Source organism: Dasypus novemcinctus, chromosome 15 (assembly GCF_030445035.2).
Source record: "Dasypus novemcinctus isolate mDasNov1 chromosome 15, mDasNov1.1.hap2, whole genome shotgun sequence".
Classification (NCBI taxonomy): domain Eukaryota; kingdom Metazoa; phylum Chordata; class Mammalia; order Cingulata; family Dasypodidae; genus Dasypus; species Dasypus novemcinctus.
In genome coordinates this window covers 10646367-10667215 of record NC_080687.1, presented here as the reverse complement: position 1 = coordinate 10667215, position 20849 = coordinate 10646367, and the positions used below count along the sequence as shown (strand labels likewise).

General features: G+C 44.9%; 1 protein-coding gene across 1 annotated transcript in view; it reads right to left on the bottom strand.

Moving 5' to 3' along the window:
* FLT1 (fms related receptor tyrosine kinase 1) overlaps positions 1 to 20849 on the bottom strand; it is a 176964-nt gene that overhangs the window by 95544 nt on the left and 60571 nt on the right. Inside the window, exons 9-10 of the mRNA XM_058277019.1 lie at positions 18908 to 19077; positions 18021 to 18180 (exon numbers count right to left, since the gene is read on the bottom strand). Of these exons, the coding sequence (XP_058133002.1) occupies positions 18021 to 18180; positions 18908 to 19077 (330 nt within the window). The remainder of the gene's footprint in view (positions 1 to 18020; positions 18181 to 18907; positions 19078 to 20849) is intronic.

The following is a 20849-nucleotide window of genomic DNA, read 5'->3' as shown; positions in this document are numbered from 1 at the left end:
TGAATTTGCACAAATCTTGGGCAGGTTCTGGAGATATTTAAACCAGGAGGACTTTTAAAGCCCCATTTCCAGAAATAATGAGCGCTCTATCTGAACTTAAATAGCGGAAGGCGGCACTGACTTACGTGAGATGAAGGTAAAAGGGTAAAGGAAGGGAAAGGTAAACAAGAGGGCTTGGGATGATCGGAAAAAGGTTCTGGGATCACTCCTGTACGGTCCTTGAACCGACAAGGGGCTCCTGCAGCAGGGCTCGAGTGTCCTCCGGGGGAGCACGTGCCACCTGATGGCCAGTCAACTCTTCTGAGGCCCTGGGCTGACGGCCACAGGAGGCCAGGAGCCCCGAATCCTGACTCACTGCCTGGCCTGGTTAGACGCAGGCCGAGCCTGTTGCCAGCACCCCTCGAACCTTGTCCATGTGCAGGCAGGCATTTGTGTGGTCTCTAGTAAGGGTTTTGATTTGTTTCATTTTACTTGTTCATTATTCCAAGCAAACTCACGAGCAGAGAGCATAATGTAATGATCTGCCCTGGGTCCATCACGCAGACCGAACCATCATCAAGTTTTGGCCACAATCACTTCATCTCTCCCTTGTTTATTACATACTTTTTTCTCTTGTGGGGTACTTGGAAGCAAATCCCAGACATCATGAGATTTTTAACCCTACATTCTTCAGGAGGCATCACTAAAAAAGATGCTTATTTTCTGCTAGAGCCACAGTCCCATTATTACCCCGGACAAAGTCAGGAATCATTCCCTGGTGCTGTCTGCATCTGGTCCACTGATCAGATTTCCCCCACTGTCTAAAAAAGATCTTTCTAGAGTTAGATTATGATTTAAAATAAAAGAAGAATGAATAAAGATCAACCACTCCTTAATTTCTGCCATTTCTACTAATTTGTTCCCCCTAATCTCATCAGGTAAAGTAAGTGACCATTTTCACCCTTATTGACTGGAAGAGAAAACTGAACCAAAGAGAAATGATCCACTCTCCTCCTCTTTAGTGGAAACCTTTCAATGATAAAGTTTTAGAATCATTCTATGGAAGTCACCTTGCCCTACTTTTCACTCTCAGTTTTTCCCCATTTCCTGACTCTCTTGTCCATACCTGGAACTATTATTTGTCTTTTCCTGCACACTCAATACAGAGGCGATATATATAAGGTACACACACATGCACACCTATGCCAGCCACATGTGCGTGGCTTGGCACTGTGACAACAAACAGCGTCTCTTGCCTCCAGAAGGGAAGCCTTGAGATCTTTTTCTTTTTACCCCCAAAGCCATGGAAAAAAAAAAGGGAGGCCCTAGTCAAAAATGTTAATTTCATACGTCTTCAGGAAATGCAAAGAAGTATGTTAGGGGAAAGCAAGTCTAGGAGCTTCGCAAGAGAAATAGAGTCCGCTGTGCAGCTCACTTGGCTCTGGCGACCCCTGTCCCCTGCTGGTAACTCCAAGGACAGTTCCTGACCGCAGGGGCCCTGGACCCGAGGCTGGATTTACCGCAAATCCCCTCCATGAAAAGGACAGAGTCTGCGGTTGAACAGTTACCTTTGGGGGGCTGTTATTCCTTCCCTCTTTGTAATTGGAACCATAAAAATAGACGGTCACTCAGGAGCCCGGCTATATAACAGCACTTGAAAAGAGATTTGGGGGGAGGGGAACTGGCCGAAGCCTTAAGAATACATCAAGCCCTTAAGGAAGTAGATTGTGCCATGTTTGAAGATGCAAAGATAATCACTGTGCTGGGAACGTCTTGAGGGGGGAGGAAGCCAAACAACAAGAGGAAAGCCGCGCTCGCTCCTGATTTCGCACAGGAAGCCCACGGCACCTCCTGCCCAAGCAAGATAAGAAAGCTCCCATGCGCTATTCTGGACAAGGCCGCCGTTATCACCAGCAGCTCGGTGCTGTCCTCTCCAGGCTCCAAGCCTCTGTCCTCTTCCTAACGAGCTTCAGGACTCCTGCCTCCATTTGCATACAGCGGGCCAAGTACAATAGCGTCGGGGTATTTATAACCACGGAGAAGAAAAAAAAAATTTCCGGGGTAAAAGGGTACTCCATGTCATCTCTGTCGATTGCCCCGGAGTCGAAATAAATCAGCCTCAGACTCGAGCGCGACATAAATCAATGAAGAGAGCGCCGCCGATTGTGTCCCGGCCGGACCCTACGTGCAGCCCGTCAGCCTCCTTAGCTGCAAGTGGGAGGCCTGGGGGGGCACGCCCTCCCCTCGGCCCGAGTTACCAGCCTCCTTCTCTCCACCTTCCTGATACGGAGATGACACTGCGGACCACGTGCTCGGCGTGATTTTCCTGTGGTGCTGATGGATTTGCTCTGTTCCCGCCACACTCATAAATATTTGGTTCTCTGTGACCAAGGACAGAGGAAGACAGTCTGGGGCCACGGAGAAGGGCAAAGTCAACTCAAGGTCAAACCTACAGTCCTGACAATATTAACTGCTGAAGCCAGCAGCTAACGGGCCGTAGACTGTGTTAATTACATTAGCCTATACAATAACGGTATCTTCTATGCACACATGACTCACACTCATGATCTCCTTGTTCCTTATAACCGCTGAAGAAATAGGTACTGTTATCCCCATTTAATGTATAGGGAAACAGGACTAGAGAGGTCGAGTAAATTGTCCAGGGCCACACAGCCTGTCTGAGGGAGAGACAGAATCCGTGCTCAGTTCTCTCTCATTCCAGAATCTGGGCACTTAACCCCTTGCACCAAAGGCAACATGAAATCCTCGTGCTATCATCATGCAACAAGCACTCACTGCACTCGCGACTTCTTTGTATGTAGACCGAGAAGCCTTCTCAAATGGTCACTGCACAAATGCCACGGCTATGTGGGGTACTTTACGTCTTTGTAGCCCTTTTGGCAAGACCCAGTCACAGCTTCTTTCCAAAATCTGGCAAACTGCGCTCATCATACACAGCCAGAACGCATCGACTCCCTACGTGTGCAGGGCCTGCCATCACAGTTTCCGTTAGAGTTCTCTGGGTCCCCTCATGGTACCCAAACTCAGCCGCTTCACCTCTACAAATCCAAGACTGAACTAGAATGTCAGGGCTTTTATTTTAAGTGCTTTTAAAACACACACACAATTCTGCTTTTTCTCCATTCTTCTCTCCTCTCCCTAAAAAGCAGAGCTGCTCCCACAAGAACCGGTCGGTGCATCTGGGGCAATCAGAAAGGAGAACCCAGCTGGGAGAGGGGCAGGCGCTGATGTTTGGAAGGCGTTCTCTCCCAGGAGAAAACGACGGGCTCTCTAAAGACGTGGATGGGATGGCTCACCCCCCGCCCCCACCACCATTTAGCTTTTCTAGAAGGTCCCATCTCTTAGCATTACCCAGGATCCAATTCTCATTTCATACGTGATTCCCCACCCGTTTAATAACTGCTCTAATTCTGGGAGTTCTATTCTTACAGCCGGAGTCTGAAGACAAAGAAGTTCTCTTAGGGTCCCCTCTCACCCACGGATAACTGATATTAAATTGACCTTCCTTTTACCATCTCCGTTCTGCTGAATTCTGACTATCGGCTGGCCGAGGGGACACCGCTGCTGCTGCGCCGCTACTGCGGCCAGGAGGGGCTTTACGCGCCAGCCTCAATGAATCCCCGTGCCACCACGTCAAGTGGGTACCACTACCGCACCACTCCCCACATCCTTTCACCAGCAAGGAACCTGAGGTGCAGACAGGTCCGGCCTTGCACAGGGTCGGAGAACCTGGTGGCCCTGGGACAAGAACGCGTCTCCCTAACGCCGTCCACCTCCCCGGAGCTCAAGCCATCCCACGGGACGACTCTGTTCCGCCTTCGCCAGCTGGCTTCGAAGGGAGGGACGGCTCTGAGTCGTGTATTGCAGAGGGAAACCCCGGAAGGCTTCTGAATTCACAATTCTGCTAAAGCCAGAACCAAGAGAAATTGAAAATTAATTTTTGAGAGGAGGAAGATAGGTCTCCGCTGTTGGGGGTGGGGGAAGAAAGGGTCAGGAGACAGTATAATGACATTTTTTATACAAAGGATTTTGGTTTGTTTTGGTCACACATTTTTTGGATGCTAAATTTTTGGAATTCCTTATCTTCTACTGGCTGATGAATTTAATCATTGAAAAAAACCTTGTAACAACAACAACAACAACAACAATCCAACTTTTGTCCCCATCTTTTCCTTTCCCCGGTAGCTTACTTCGGCCTGCCTGATTTCTCGACATTTTCTAGGTCGATGCTGGCCTGATTTATTATGAACTCTCCTATATTTATAATAGGAATCTTACTTGGAAGAGAGGCTAAGCTCTGTCTCGCCAGGAAAAGCTTATGGCGTGGAGGTGGGGGGGGGTGGCCCGGGATGAGCCCAGCGTCCCCACCCCCAGTGGCTGCTTCATGAGCTTAGGAATAATGAATGCACTGACTTATATTTAAAGAACATTTAACTGGGGGGAAGGAGGCTCTAGAACGATCTAGAGAGTCCCAAGAGAATAAGCTCCTTTCTCTCTCTCTCTCTCTTTTCTGGATGATGAAGTTGAGGGCTTCTTGGTAAGCTCTGCTTATCTGTTTAACAGGATTTTACTGCAGGTGCTGGCAGCAACTAGAATCTGTCAAGAAGCTGGAATCATTTTGAGTTAGGAGACCAAGGGCAGAGCAGTAAGAAAGAGCAAATCGAGGCTGTAAAATGTCCTTAAACGACACAGAAAGGAAGAAAGGGAACCCCGGGAGGGCACGACCAGAGCGGCTGTCAGGTGGCCCCCCGGCCCCCCGGCCTTCGCTGTTGTGGGTGTCAGAACTCCAGTGGGACCGGGCCGTCCGGGTAATGGGGTCTGCAGGCATTATCTTTCCCCTCCTCGCACACTCTCGTAAAAGAAATACAACCACACACAGGAGAGGACGCCGCTCGAGCTGGAAGGAGCGTCACGGTTCCTGCCCCCTCTGCTCCAGGAAGGGGGCCTGGGCCTTGGGGAGGGCCAAGGGCCAGGGGCGGGGTCCCGGGGCAGGGCCTTTCAGGCACGGCGCAAGCCCCCCTGCCAGGCACTTCTCCTCCAGGCCAGAGGAGGATGGAGGGCTTTGGGAGGCCCCTCGGACAATGGTGGAGGTGACCCGGGGTCCCGGGCCCCAGTGCCCAGCTGGGAGCTTTTCCGGGAGGGTCTTGGCTGGCGCTGCTTCCTGCTCCTGAGGGCACCACTGCCCGAACACACTCAGGACAGGGCTGTGGGCCCAGCTCTGCCTTCCTGCCTCCTCTCCCTCCTTCAGCTGGCCTCCACCAGCACCACACACACACACACACACACACACACACACACACACGTCCTTACAGCATCCGGGCCAGGGCCAAGGATCCTTGCACCCCTACGCCCAGATTTGGCCCCACCGAGAATCCTGGTTTTATTTTATTCATTCATTTTTCTTCTTGGGGAAGGATGGCCAGTCCAGCAGGGCGATGTCATAAATAATAACGTATATGTTGGGAGTAAGTACAAATAATACCCTTTATACATTCAGGAAGAAGGCTTTCCCCAGCCGCTACAAGAATATTTCAAGCTAGTTCTCATGTTAGGGAAGAGCGTGGCTTTCTTATCAGAGAATAGTCTGTATTGAAACGTCCAGAAAGCCTGTGGGGAATGGGGAGTCCCAGTGTAGCTTAAGGAGCAGAGATTTAAGCTGGCCAGACCAGAGTTCAAATCGTGGTTTTATAACTTTCTGTTTCTGTAACTCTGACAGCAAAAGCCCAAATGTGAGAAATCACACTCTTAGAAAATTGCTCAGAGGACTGGTCGTCTTTTCAATCTACTGACCATCAGTTCTAAAATTGCACCCCTGGATGAAACCAGCCCATAGAATTGCTCTACCAACTTCTGCTCTGGTGCTGTGCCTTGGCCAAGGCACAGATCTGAGAAGTCAGAAGCAACAGTGCTCGGTATAGTAGAAAACTCGCCATAGCACCAAGTGGTTGAGGAGTCACCACTAAATCAGAGTAGGAGAGGAGAAGCTCTTCCTCTCAGATCTCAGCGCCCTCGAAGGTTGTTTTTCTTCTGGTTTTTTTTTTTTTTTACTCTTACGGGCCTCTTAATCTTGCGAATGTTTGTTTCCTTTCTCTCTCTCTCAACAACTAGAGAGTAAAGCATACAGCCCATATCTCTGTACTAATCTTACCCCATTTCTCTCCCTTCATCCAGATTTTTCTCATTTATTTGTTGTACTTTCTGTGAACCACCTCAAATTCTTTAGGAAATCCTGTTCTTAGCACAGCAGACGCAAAACAAGCAACCTCCTTGCCACCATGCCTTATCAGTTTTGTTTATTTTAACCAGAAGGAAAAGAATCTAATTTAAAGAAACTTCCTTTGGCAAGTGCCGACCATGGGATGAGCCCGGAGGAGCCGATCGTGTAGCACGCTTGGGAGAGCACCTGGCCCCCTGCAGACAGACAGACGTGTGAATCACCATCCGACCACCTGAATGGGTTGAGGGCTGTTGGAGTGCAGGGACTGTGTCTCATGAGTCATCGCCACCCGTCCCTACGGCCAACCTGGCAAAGCACAGATGCGCAGTTCAGTTCTGCTGGGAGGAACAGATCCTGCAAAAGAAGGGCAGGTCTACACGCGGGCGTCACCTCCTGTCAGACGCCAGCTCTCCATCCATCACGACCTCAAACTCGCCGAAGAGGAGGGCCCTGGTGACCGTCAAATGACCTCACACCTACCCGAGACTAGGCACCGCGTCACCACCACCAGTGCCGCTCCGTCGACAGTGACGGGTATTAATGAAGGCGGGACCTGACTGGGACCTGGATAAACTCGTCACAGCACTATCAGCATCTGACAAACCGAGAGTCATGGACAGTTTCAACCCCCGCAATGTTGCTGATGTGTGGAGAGGAACCTTTGGGTCTAATGGAAAATAGAAAGCTACACGGCGGCAATGGTCTTCCTTCTTCAAGTGTGGGCAAGATGGTGGCACATTGTTATAGCACCCTGGGATTCAAATTAAACTAATTTATTCATACAAATGCCATTTATGAAATAAAAGCAGGCCCCCTGCAGAGAAGAATGAGCTTTAGTTCCTTCTTATCGAGGGATTTATATGTTTATCAGAAAGATAAGTCAAATACATGGAAAAATGTCAGAATGCCATTGAGTGCAAGCAAGTAAAATGTCAAGAGCCTATACGCTACCACAGGCCAGATGACACGTGATCGGTTAGAACTGAACAGCTGAGGTGGAAGGTCTAGGCAATTGTACCTCGCCTAGTTTCCTGAAGAAGCGGAAATTTCTACCCTCTGCAATTAATGGTCAAAAGACCTGTCCAAAGTGCCAGCATATCTCCTGGGATCCCATGAGCCTAGCTGCATGGATTATCCTCTCAGCTCATGGTCTGCCTTCACAGGCAACCAATGTGCACCTCGTGCCACATACAAGGAAAGCGGCTTTGCAGGGGCAGCCCTGAGCAACCTAAAGGCACTAGGAAACTTTCAGTAGACAAGTTTAGTCAGGCACTGGGCTAAGTACTTCACATGTATTATCTCATTTAATTCCCCCAAACAGCCTTACGATGTAAGTGCTTTTATCTCCATTATCCAGAAGGAAACCCACAGGCCAAGAGGTGATTTATTTTGCCCCAAATCACACAGCTGGTAGATGGTAGCAGGTGGCAGAGGTGGGACTCAGGCTCCAGGCTCAGGACCTCAAACATGAGACCTTGTTTTCATTTTCCTTACCTCACTTGTGAAAAGACTTCTTCACGCTACCAAGGGAGGAGTTTCCGATAAGGCAGCAATAAGTGATCATCTCACACAATTTCAACAGTGAGGACAAGGCAGATGGAACGTAAAGGACCGAAGAGAATGGGCTCGTGTACACCCATGTGTCATCTTAAAATGTCTGAGCAATAACCCAAGTTCTTGCATCCTAAAGCCTGAACTTTCACACACGGAGGTCAGAGTCTCTGGGATATGTGCTTTGGCTTTTTCTGTATCACAATGCACATTGAACAAGCTGAGCAAGTGCCATGGCAATGAGACCACCAACAAGGGGTCTGTAAAAGCTCATCAGTCTGTAAGAAGTGACAGGGAGGGCTTTACTCAAGATAGCCGATGACCTCAGCAGCCAGGGAAAGGGAGCTAAAGCTCAGTATTCAGCTTCCATTCAAGAAATTCAACCGCAGGCCCAATTGACCTCTCCAACCTGGGCTTTCATTCTTTCTCAGCCCAACTCTTAGAAGCCCCCTTCAACTCCTCACCCCGTCCCTATCTCCATTTCACTCTGCCCTATCACTGCCCTTGCCATTTTGCTTTGACTTTCCAGCACCCACCCATCATCTACGGCACTCAGCTCCCACATCCTCCCTGGTGCATCCTCTTAACTGCAGTCCTTCCACCACCCATTGAAACCAGGTTGGCCCATGGATGTGACCAGATGATAAGCACCTCCCGTTGAGGGTTACTGGAATGCTGCAGTGGAAAGGCCAATGAGCAGGAAACCAGAGACCTGGGTCTAATCCTGGGCTTGCCATTAACTAGCTGTGAGCCTGGGGATAATTATTTATCTTGGAGCCTCAGTTTCTCCTTTACAAAGCAAGGTCTTTTTTTTTTTTTTTTTAATCCCTAAAATGTCTTAAAGTGAATTAATCATTCCCCATGACAACATCGAGACATCCAGAGGCTGAAATTCTGAGTCTCCGTGTCTGCGTTTCATTGACTCATTACATTTTCTCTTTCATTTCCTTTTGTCACCTCCCTCTTTATCTCCTTTAATTACTCTCTGGTGCCTCCTTTGCCTGACCACCCAGGAGCATGGTGAGGCCCCGAGTGCTCGCTGAATCCTGATCCTGATCCAGACCAGTATTCCCGAGCAATAAGTGAGGGAATGGGACCTCCCTGCAAGAGCGCAGATGCCCCTGCACGGTGAGAAAAATCACAAAGGAAAAGAGGGCGAGAGCCCCGGGAGTGGGCCCTTCAACTGCTGGACTTGCTGCTCTCCTAAGGCTGGTCTTCTCTGGAGCTTTGGGCTTACCCCATTGGGGTTCTGCATGTTCTTTCCAGAACTGCCCTCAAAGGGTCTGCTCTCCTCTGAGTTACCTCATGGGACCTGGGCCAGTTGCAGATCACCACCGGTTTCCAAAGGAATTGTGAATTTGAGTCAAATCCTCCCAATCCATGCTCTCCTCCATCCCCTTTCCTCCTCCACCCTCAGATCAACTCTAACTCCATAGTGGACTCTGTGGGGGGGCCACCCTGCCAAGAGCAAACCAAGTAGGTTAGGCCAGACTCCAACCCAGCCTGCCAGAGGACACACAGGACACCATATCCGAAATGCCAACCTCTTACCTCCTTTTCTTTCTCTCTATAATCTGAAAACACCTGAGAAATAAGTCTCTGAGCTTCAGACACCTCACAGGGAAATAGGGGAAATTACATGTTATGTGAAATTGCCATAAAGATGAAGGATAATGGATGTAAAGGAAAGAACACAGCCATGGGCACAGAGGACTCGGGCTAAATCTCTTCTAGCTACCATCATTAAGTACCTGGCAGCATTCAAGGTGACCAAGAAATCCTACGGCCTTCTATAGGAGGAACGAAGACGAGTCCAATGGCCCGATGCTCCAGTGAGGTTGTGCAGGGCCACAGTCTAATCCATTACTCTCTTTCCAGCTTTGGAATCTACCCCTTTTTGCTTTTTTACCTAAAAGGGCAATGGGGTTATATTAAAACCACAGCCTAGATTTCACAGTTCAAGGAATAGTCCATCAAGTCAAGGGAACTCTATTTAAGGTATAGGTTTCCAAGAATAGGTACATGTTTTATAAAGAACTTGTCCTGTTTATGTTTTACCCAAGGATCTTCAGTCCAGATACAAGGAAAACACACATCTGATTTTTTTTTTTTTTAAATCTGTGAACAGGGCCAAAGAAAATTTGAGAACTTCTGCCAATCATCTTAAGAAATCTTCCAAAATTCTGTGTCTCTATCTTCTGTTATTCCTAATCCTGGGAAGCTACATCAAATCTATTCCAAAACATCTTATAAAAACCATCCAGCATAGACTTTTCTATGACTCAGGCTTTTTGAGTTAATTTATAACACATAATGAAATATTTGATAGCAATTACAGCAGACAGTTAGTTAATTGGAAACAAGTGTTCATCATTTTCACTGGGCCACTATGAAGAGTGGGAATAAAAGAGGAAAATCCCACAAGGCATAGAAAAGTGGTGAAGAGGCATTTGGCAAAGGAACTCAGGCCCTGTTCTCAGGACTTTTGTATGAAATATTAATAAGTGCCATTGTGTGAACTTGCCCATTGGGCAGCATACACTTCCTCAGCCAGCAATTATATAACAGAACGCAAGAAGGTCCTCATTAGCAAGTGGACATTCACTCCTGCCTTGTGATGACAGCTGTGTGCCTAAGATGGCTGGTTATATTTGGTTGGTTGTTCAAGCTCCGAGTCCGGCTAAAGCAGTCTTTGGTGAAGGGGTCTTTTTTTTGGAGGTACCAGGGGCTGGGGATTGAACCCGGGGCCTCGTATGTGGGAAGCCAGTCTTCAACCACTGAGCCACCCTGGGTCCCCTGAGTTGATTTATTCATTTGTGCTGCTCATTGTTTCTTTGTTTTTGTTTTTGTCAGGAGGCATTGGGAACTGACCCTGGGACCTCCCATGTGGGAGGCAGAAGCTCATCATCCACTCCCAGGGGTCTCCTTTAAAGTTCTCATTCTGAGTCAAGATTTGGTTTGTTGCAAATCAAAACTGTCGAGGGGGGTTTTATATTATTTATTTATTCTCCCCCCACCCCCAGTTGTCTGCTGTCTGTGTCCATTCGCTGTGTGTTCTTCTGTGTCTGCTTGTCTTCTCCTTAGGCAGCACAGGGAACTGACCCTGGGACCTTCCAGAGTGGGAAAGATCTGCTCAATATCTTGCACCACCTCAGCATCCTGGTCTGCTATGTCTCTTACTTTCTCTCCTCTGTGTCTCTTTCTGTTGCATCATCTTGCTGTACCAGCTCTCTGCTCAGGCCAGCTCACCTTCATCAGGAGGCCCTGGGAATCAAACCCCGGACTTCCCATATGTAGACAGGAGCCCAAACGCTTGAACCACATCTGCTTCTCAAATTCTCTTTTTTAACGCCTGATTTGGATCTACATCCTCACCTGCACTGCACAAAATGTACGTTGCGAGGGGCATGGACACACACTGTATGTGTTTTTAGGAGAATGTAGGAATATTAAAACATAAGGTCTATGGGAATCGTATTTCCCAAGTAGAGGTTTCTTCAGTTACAGTTTCCCTCAGATATCTGACCTATTTTTAGTCCCCTCGAAAATGTTGACTTTTTCAATTTTTAAATTGTCAGAACTTTTCTTTTATAGCTAGAAAATGGAAGACAGGACATAAAACTGTTGCAGCATAAAAATAATAGACATTCATGCTGGCAGTCAATTAAATATGGGTCCTTGAGGACATTTCTAATTAACTACCATTAACAATTGTTTTGTTTTTGTCCTGTTAATTTTACATACTCCACTGATGTGCAACACTGTATTCCCCCAAATGATCTGTCCCTAACACAGCCAAATGACACAGGCCTTCCTTTCTTTGCTAATTTGCTGACAAAAACAATAGAGAAATGCAATTAGGCAAGGTCTTCTCAGGGTTCCGAGAGGCGCCTGCCCCTCCCTCATTTTGGAGGCCACCCCCAAAAGAGCAAACCACACTTAGTTCTGAAGCATGCTTGCTCTTGACTCCCTGGGGTCTCTTTCTTGCTAGGGAAGACGAAGAGTGTTTCAGAACTGGGAGATCCAATTGTTACTGAGAGTGGCAGAGAACCTTCTTTTCCACTAAATTTCCAAAGCATGTAAATATTTTAGGTCCCAGATCTAACCCACTTTAGAGTTTTGGAAGAGATTCCTTGAGACTCTGTGTATCCCTACTATGTTTTTCTTAGACAACCCACCATTTTAGCTAAGAAAGTCATCAAGAATAATCTGCCCCCTCTACCTCCCATGAGTAGAGAATCCAGCTACATTTTTCCATGTCCTGAAGGGGCTCATTGGTGAAAGACCCAATGAAGCCAGCAAGTTTTAGGGCTCAGTGGGCAGGGGCTGAGAATGCCTTCATTGTAAGGGCTGGCCAAAGGCTGGCCAAGGACGTTGAGGCTGGCAACAAAGAAAGCTGGGTTGATACCAACGATGGAAGAGCTGTCACATTTTTTCTTTTTGGGTAATTATAATGATATAATTATTGCGGCAACTCTGTGTCACATGTAAGATTTTTCTCACAACCATTCTACTTTCATGAGATGAATTTTTCTATTTGGCACTAGTAGTTTTCAGGGTTAATGATCAAATTGCTTTATAATTTACAAGAAACAGAAGGGAAATCAGTATGCAACAACTAGGAAATTATTTCAAGCTTTTTTGAAAGAAGAAAAATGTAATTTAAAGTGAATTTCTCATTTCGCTTTAATAGCTGTGTATTATAAGAAAGGGGAAGCATGACAGTTACCATTTACAGAAGGGGAAATCGAAGCACCGACAGATTAAATGGCTTGCCAAGGTCACACAGAAGTCAGGGACGGTGCCAAGAATAGAACCCATTTCCTTGATTCCCAGGTCTCTAACCCTGAGACTGTGTAGTAGATATTCTACAGGTATATAAGTAATTTCTAAACATGTTTGATCTTTTATTATTAAAGCTTAAATGCTAAAGACAAAAGGTGTTATATCTTTGTGTTTTATTCATGGTTGGTGCCTAATAGGTATTTGTGTGATTGACAGCATGTTTTGAATGAATGTGATGATGTGCTAAGTATGTTTGCAAAATGTGGGTAATGTTAATGCAATATAAGTAGCAGAAATGTGTCTCTACACATTTGTACTGGTCATCACAGCCAGCGAAGAAAATGGGATTTTCACAAAGAACTCCGTGGTACCTACCATTTTTTTTCTTTAGAGGACAAAAACATGGTATACATCACAGCTATACCTATTGTCATCAATCAGTGTTCTTTATCACTCTGAAATGACCTGTGATAGTCAGATGAGGTCTGTTAGTTTTAGAATAAAACAGTAGCAATTAGAGGCTACAGGCCTTGAACTTCCCTGAAGAAATAACCCAAACAGTCAAGATTTCAAGAAGTGGCTTTAGTGTTAAAAGAAAAGGCCACTTCTAAAACAACCAGGCAGACTCGGGGCACTGGGCTGAGGGGTCAGCCAGGAAGGACGAGGCGGGCAGGAGCCCACTCGCCACGCTCACGTTGGGGGGGCAGTAGAGGAGAGTGAGCTCAGCGACCGTTCAGGTGGAGAACGCTTCAGGCAGCTGCCCAGGGGCCTCCTTGGTCTTCACGTGGATGGCATCTCAACATCTTGAAATATCACAGGTCATCTGGAGTACAAGCTACTCTGCCAAGACTGTCTTTTCCTCTCCTCTCCTGGGTTGCCCCAACCCACACCTCCCATTCCCCAATGAGGAGCCTCTCTCTCCTGCCCTATTTGCCTCTTGTTCCCTTGGCAACCTTATCTAAGCACTATTTGCTAACACCTGTCACATGGTGCCTGCACTGTGGGCACAGCTAGCCCAGGACGATGAGACCATGGGGAGTGGCTCGTGGCATGCCACGAGTCGTCCCCGTCAGTTACTCAACATGCAAGAGGGGTGGGGAGTTCTAGAAATCTCCTGCAGACACACCACGTGGAGTCAGCTCTCCCACATGCCCCTCCTGCTCTACCCCCGCCTCGGCCAACCCCCAGGTCAGAGGCACTTCCTCCCGGTCAGAGAAAATGCCTGAATGGGCCACAAACTGGGAAAGTCAGTTCATTTCCCCATTACGCCCTTTTCCTTATTCTTATTCTTCTACACTCTTAATTTTTGCTTTTACTCTTCCATATTTCCTTACTTTTTCTTCTTCTGCAAAACCATAAATTATAGTTTCCTCAATTCTATGAAAAAAATCCCCAGACTCACAAAATCTCTATTTCAGAAGCACAGCAAAATTGCATTTTACTTTCCACAATTTGCATTCATTTCTTAGAACTGTTTGGTAAAATTTCTCACAGTTGTGAAACTAGCTCTACAGCAGGCGGAAATTTCTTTTCAAGTTCCTAAAATATTCCTAGTCCTGGTTTAGAGAAGTTGATGTCAGTGCTAGTTTTCTGTGGCACTCTGTACCTTTCCCAAATACATACCCATTTCACCCCCATATTCTCTCCATAAGGCATGTATAGTTCTCTCCATTTTATGTGAACAGAAGCTGCAAACCATAGATAGACATGTACAAGGTATTATAAACTTAACACCTGGGGGTGCTCCCAAGATTTTATACCCAGGCCAACAAGGGGCAAGTTTATGAATATCTGTTTCAAGGTCTCTGTCAGTTGCTGAGAAAGACAAAAATAAAAAAATTCAACCTCTTTCAGCGTGACAACTTCTTTTAATGTTATTAAACAGCCAAAAAGAATTTTTTTCCCTAGCACTACTACCCAAATATACATAAAAGTAAAAAGGGGAAAGATTCCGCTTAGTTCCTCCTCTCAGCTCCTTAGCTACGTGAGTTTAAAAATAACTCTCCTTTCCCCCACCCTCTTTCTTTTATTTTGATCTTTTAAAGGAATAAATTTCTTGGAGAAACAAAAGTCATAATGTCATCCAGTCAAAACACAGTTCACTCAAATAGAGCATTTTACCACTTTTTAATAAAAGAGGATGTTTCTATAAAATTTATTTTGTTCATCTACAATGTTTAACTAATCGAGCAATAGTGTTCTAGCAGTTTATAAATATACTTACATATTTACTGGACACCAGGAAACTATCCAAAATTTGAGTCAAGTCCAAACCTCTTTCTCTATTAATGTAGATATATTAACTAGCGGGCTATATTAAGCCAACTTTTAATTCTGAGTTACTTAAAAACAGACATTCTAATCTCAAAAATTAAACTACTATTTTGGTTGCATCTACATCTCGATGGTCTTCAACCAGAACCTAAAATTTAAATATAAAAAATTGTGCTAGACATTTAAGAGTAACGGCAACCTATCAACCAACCCAACCTTTTTTGATGACTATACACAAGACACCACTATGCAAATATGTAACTAATATTACTATATAACTCAAGTATGATTTTAAAAATCCATGCAATAGAACATACTTTATTCAAAATGTCAACAACTACAATTCCTGCCTTTGACTCGATCTAAGTGGTAGTCTAAATGAAACAGGTTAGAGAGAGAATCAATAGATGGATCTGGAACCTGGCAGAAAAATGGCTACCACTGAAACACGCGTTCTTCAGTACGCCCAAGATGGCTGCTGGAAGACCCTCATGAGACTCTCCCATTTGGAACGAGAGTTCTTTTAGAAGCCAGGGGAAGCCCCGGATATTCTCCAGGGGTCTTATCATTGGGCCTCGATTGATGGGTGGGGTAATCAATCAAAACAGCAAACAGCTGGGACTCCTCTCCTGCCATTAGCAAAGGGGTGGAACAATTAATGGTTTAAAAGCCACTGGCTCTGGCCCTGCCCTGCTCCAGTACTGTTCCTGCTTCTACGCCCTGTTCTCAACTTTTTCCCCGCCATGATGAAGAACTGGCAAGTAAGACCTGCAGGAACTGTACTCTGTAAATCGGCCCTCTTTATCCCTTTTCAGCCCCTTCCTCTCTACCTGGGACCCCTGCTCTGTTATTTCCTCCCATTTCTCTTCCCTCCTGACCCAAAGAAATTACTGGCCTAATCAATGTGGCGTGCTCTTGAAATTCATTTCTTGCAGTTTAGTCAAGAGCCTAGACAAAATCCGGCTAATTAAGTGTATAAAAATACACATAATAAAAAGTTACACTTTAAAACTTTTAGTAATTAAAGAGGGCTTCCTTTATATGTCAATTTTAGCTTTGCTCCCTCTGGAAAGGTGAAATAGCCAAAGAGCTCTTGTAGTTGTTTCCTGGCACACAAAGGTCTCATAGATGTTTTGAATAGCTTCCAAGTGAAATGTACTGATTTAACCACCAAACACCAAATCTGGGCCACGGGACAGGCCAAAAAGAAGGCAGTGCTTATGGACAGCTGATAATTATCAGCAGATAATTTCAAGTAACATCTTAAAAAAAATGAAGCAGCAACAAAACAGTTAAAGCTTTCACTGCGGACCTGTCTTGGGATTGGCAAAGAAACAAATGCCTTGAACAGAGAATAATTCAAATGGTCAACAAACCTTTAGAGAACCCTTCAGGCACTGAGCTGAGTACCCTGAGAATTCCAAGGGGCCTCTTTCTTGGCCTGGGAAGATCCCATACACCATGAGGAGAAAGATCCCATACACCATGAAGGAGTGAGAAAAAGAGAGCTCACGTTCATGAGCTTTCATTTCAGCTGGCCTCATGCCCCAAACCATATTTTAGTAGCATTATTTAAATGTTATAATGTATTTTCTATCACCCATAACTGTTATTTTCTAACATGCAATTATTAGATCTAATCCCAAGTAGAATTAAAATTTTAGATTTGATATCATCCAGGCAAAAATTTAAAATATCTATAAAAAGCTATTTATTATCCCATAAAATTTCAACTCTGCATTTTATTCCAAACCTAAAAACTTCAAGTAATCACTTACTTCCTAATTCTTGGCATGTTAGCCTAGCACAATTATCAAAACTTTAAAGGGATGGGTCTGTAAATATGGATGCCTTCTCCCAAATTAGCAAGATAAGAAATCTCATGTCTCATTTCTCTGGGGTCAAACATCCACAAGGTAGCAAAGATATTCAAGATAGGCGAGTTTTCTGTATTTCTTGTCTTAGAAAATGACACCCAAATGAGAAATCGGATGTATGGAAACAGTCGTTTCTCAGAAATGCCACAATTCATGAATACCTTTCCACCTTTAGAGTAATACAGCTTTGAATGAAAGGTTAACACACAAGATGAGGACGAGCCAGAATTGCAGGAAGACAACTCTAGGAAGCCAAATAAGAGCCACTTCTATCTGCTTATGTTATAATTGGGTGGTATTTATTTTCTTTATCCAGCTGTTTGTTTTTGTTTTTGTTTTTTTTTTGGTTTGTTTTTTTAAATAACAACCCACCCAAATGCTCTGCAAGCAGAGTTAAGGAGCAACAAAGACAATATTTTGACATAATGATCATTTTTTGGGCTGTCTCAGTAATATCTTATTTTTTGCACCTATCATTTCTATTCCTGTTCTTCACTTTAGCTCCCATGAACTATCATTAGAATCATCCCTCTAGACTAAACAGAATAGGGAAAAGGCAAACAGGGCTCAGTCATCAACAGGATGCAAGGAAATGCTGTGCAATGAACAGAGGGCAGGGATGTGTTCACTCAATTCATTCATCAAATACACAAGGAGCATCTACCGGGGCCAGATGCTGGGCCAGGCCCTAACTGTTCAAAGATGCTCTCAGGTGGCTCCTAGCTTAGGAGAAAGACAAATGCATGCCTGACTGTGTAACACAATGATATGGACCAAGTACTGCGCACACCGATGGGGGAGAAATGACCAGGAGTGAGGCCATCAGGGAGGGTTCACAGAGAAGGTACAGAAGAGGCAGGCCTGGAGGCTCAAAAGGCCTTCGGAAGAGGCAGAAAACGATGCAGGTGCATTTCAGTCAGATGGAGGCACAGCACAAAGCCCACCAGCATAGAGGTGGTGACCATCCGCGTTTGAAGCGGAGTGTCATGTCCAGTGAATACAAAGTAAACACACTAAACCAGTGTTACCGAGACAGCCAAACAGCCCAAGTCTGGGAATCCTGAATTGGGAAGTGAGAGGTTTGAATTCTTAAAACTGAGAACTAGACAGAAAAATGATGAAATGGCCAGCCAAGGAAAGATTCCATTTGGTAAGGAAGAAGAGCTGTCGCCTAGCTCTTCTTCAGGCAGGAAAAGCCATGGGCCCCAAATACACTACTGCACACAAGAAATGAACGGCCATCTCGGTCCATGAAGGCATCTTGATTCAGGGTGCCCTAAAGCATTGAAAACTTATCAAGAAAGTCTTGGTCCTACCTTGCTTTGGAATGGCCGTGGTTACAGGGATGCCAGAACCACTTGACTGTAGGCTGAGGGACACCATAGATGGTACATGTCAGCACTTGTCTGCTGCCCAGGGAGTAGAGAGTTGGGTCTGGAAATGATGACACGGCCTTTTCGTAAATCTGGGGTTTCACTAGAAAGGAGAGGAACAGGATAGAAGTTAAGAGCTGTTTGAGTGACCGTCTCCTGGGTCATGGCACAAAGCATTCTCGCTTGTCAGGGAAACAAACACATGAACCCAAAATTAGATCAATCCTCGTATTTGTCCAGATAGTGCTAATTTTTTAATAAAGGAGCAGGCCTCTATGAGAACATTATGGCAGCGGACTTGGCCCAATGGATAGGGCACCTGTCTACCACATGAGAGGCCCAAGGTTCAAACCCCAGGTCTCCTTGTCCCGTGTGGAGCTGGCCCATGCGCAGTGCTGATGCATGCAAGGAGTGCCCTGCCACACAGAGGTGACCCCCGTGTAGGGGAGCCCCACGCGCAAGGAGTGTGCCCCATAAGGAGAGCTGCCCAGCGCAAAAGAAAGTGCAGCCTGCCCAGGAATGGTGCCGCACACATGGAGAGCTGACACAACAAGATGACGCAACCAAAAAAGAAGAAAAACAGATTCCCGTGCCTCTGACAACAACAGAAGCGGACAAAGAAGACACAGAAAATAGACAAAGAGAACAGACAACCAGGGTGGGGGGGGGAGGGGAGAGAAACGGCTGTGACAGGACCGTAAGAGACTTATAGAATAAAATTTAGAATTTCACGTTCGTTAGTGTCATTATATTGACTTTCAAAACTTTACAAATTGTCATCAATTTCCCCCCATACCCAAACTGGAAGAGAGTATGTACAGTAAACTTACCATTTACGATGAGAGTGGTCGTGAGATTTTTAAACACATTCGACTGCTTTATGCTCAGCAAGATAGTATAATCTCCTGCATCTTCAGCAGTTACATCTTTGATAATCAATGAATAGCCATGAACCAAATAATGAGCAGATTTCTCAGTTGCTGGTATCCCATCTTTTAACCTGTGGTTAAGAGCATGCTCAGTGAGTCATTTCACACCGCCCCTCTCACAGTGCCTCCACGACACTGCCCTTAAAGTTCGCTGGTGAGCTTGAGATGCTAGGTTTGGAGCCTTTGATCCTCAACATTGACTTAAAAAACAATGGCACTGACCTTTCAGCAAAGGCAGGTAGGCTTTTAAGACTGGGGACAACTTCATATTTGTTGGCAAAGAGGAAGAAATAAACCGAGGGAAGACAGAAAAAGATGGCTTAAAGTACCCGGGAATGTGGTCACACTTAAGTGTTAATCCAGAGGCATCACCTCTGATCCCACCCAAGATGTTTTCCAGAGTTTTCCATGAGGCTCCATCAGCAATACAAGGGCCATTGTAAGTCAGATCAACGAGATCACTTCTCCAGATAAAAACAAAAATAGATCTTCCTATTGTGGTCTCACGTAGAGTTCTTATTAGTTGTATAAAGGGTCACACTAGTTGTCCCTTTCATAAGTTCTAGTGAAATCAAGATTACCAAGACTTTTCCCCTGAGAAAGGCACAAACCTCACAAACAGAAAGCATAAACTATTAAAAAAATTTTTTTAATTTAAATATAGAACCAAGGCTTTGATATCGTCCGATTGCACACAGAGCCAGGACACCTGGATTCTTCACAGGGCCCTGCCACGAGCTGTTTGATTTAAGCTGTATGAGCCTCAGTTTCCCTAAAGTTTTCTAGAGTATCTCACCCTCTTAAATTTAAAATTCTATGATTTTATTAAAATGCACAGTTCTTTAAATGGTCATGATCTTTCCCTGCTAGGGGCTGACTGTGTTCTGTGTAAAGGTAAGATATTGGGACTGGTATGCGTCCATAATTGGGCATGTACTACATACCCCTACAAGCAAATTCTGTGACCACTGGGTCTCAGTTCCAAAGCAGTTAAAATGACTGTGTTTCTATTTTGTGATTACAAATATCATCTCAGTATCATTATTCCCTATAATCATGGCAGCATTTTCAAAGATGCACTGACATTTTTTTTTTAGGTCCCAGCTACTTAGTTACTGAAGAAATTGACACTTTTTAATAGACAGGATACTCTGAAACACCAAAAGAGAAAATAGATTCATAGAGTGATTAAATTCCTATTAAGGAATAATGTACACTCATAGGAAATAACTAACTTTTTAGACATTATGAGGCAAAAAATCCATTTTCTACTGAGTTGGCATGAAGGGACATAGCACAAAGTTTTTCTTTTAAACTCCCTATTAACCATTTAAGGAAGCTGAAAACAATTGAACACTGCTCTTATGGAATACTGAAAGCAAAATAAGCTCTAGCTGAGGAGACTCTGAAATGGTACCACTTCTATATTATATAGATTGTTTTCCGAATTAGTTTTGTGCTGTATACTCTGTTAAAAAATGTAATGACTCGAGCCAAAAATACTGGCATTGAAAAATGATTTAACAAAATGACTGCAGATTATAAACAGATTACATTGTTTCACATCAAGGTGTTGTACTAGTATTTTAAAAAACCTGCTTAAGGAATTTCTCAATGTGTAACCTTTTGAGCCCAAACAAATTTAATTAGTCAAGTAGATCCATTCGTCCTTCCCTGCATCTGAATAGGTCTCGTCTCTATTAATGTTGGCTTAATTTTAAAACAAGACTGGAAATTTCATCCCAGTTGTATACAGAAGAATTATTTCAGCATCCTTATTACAAAAGCCCACTTTTTCAGGATTAATCAAGCATGTTACATATTCAAGATGCTTCCCCATCAC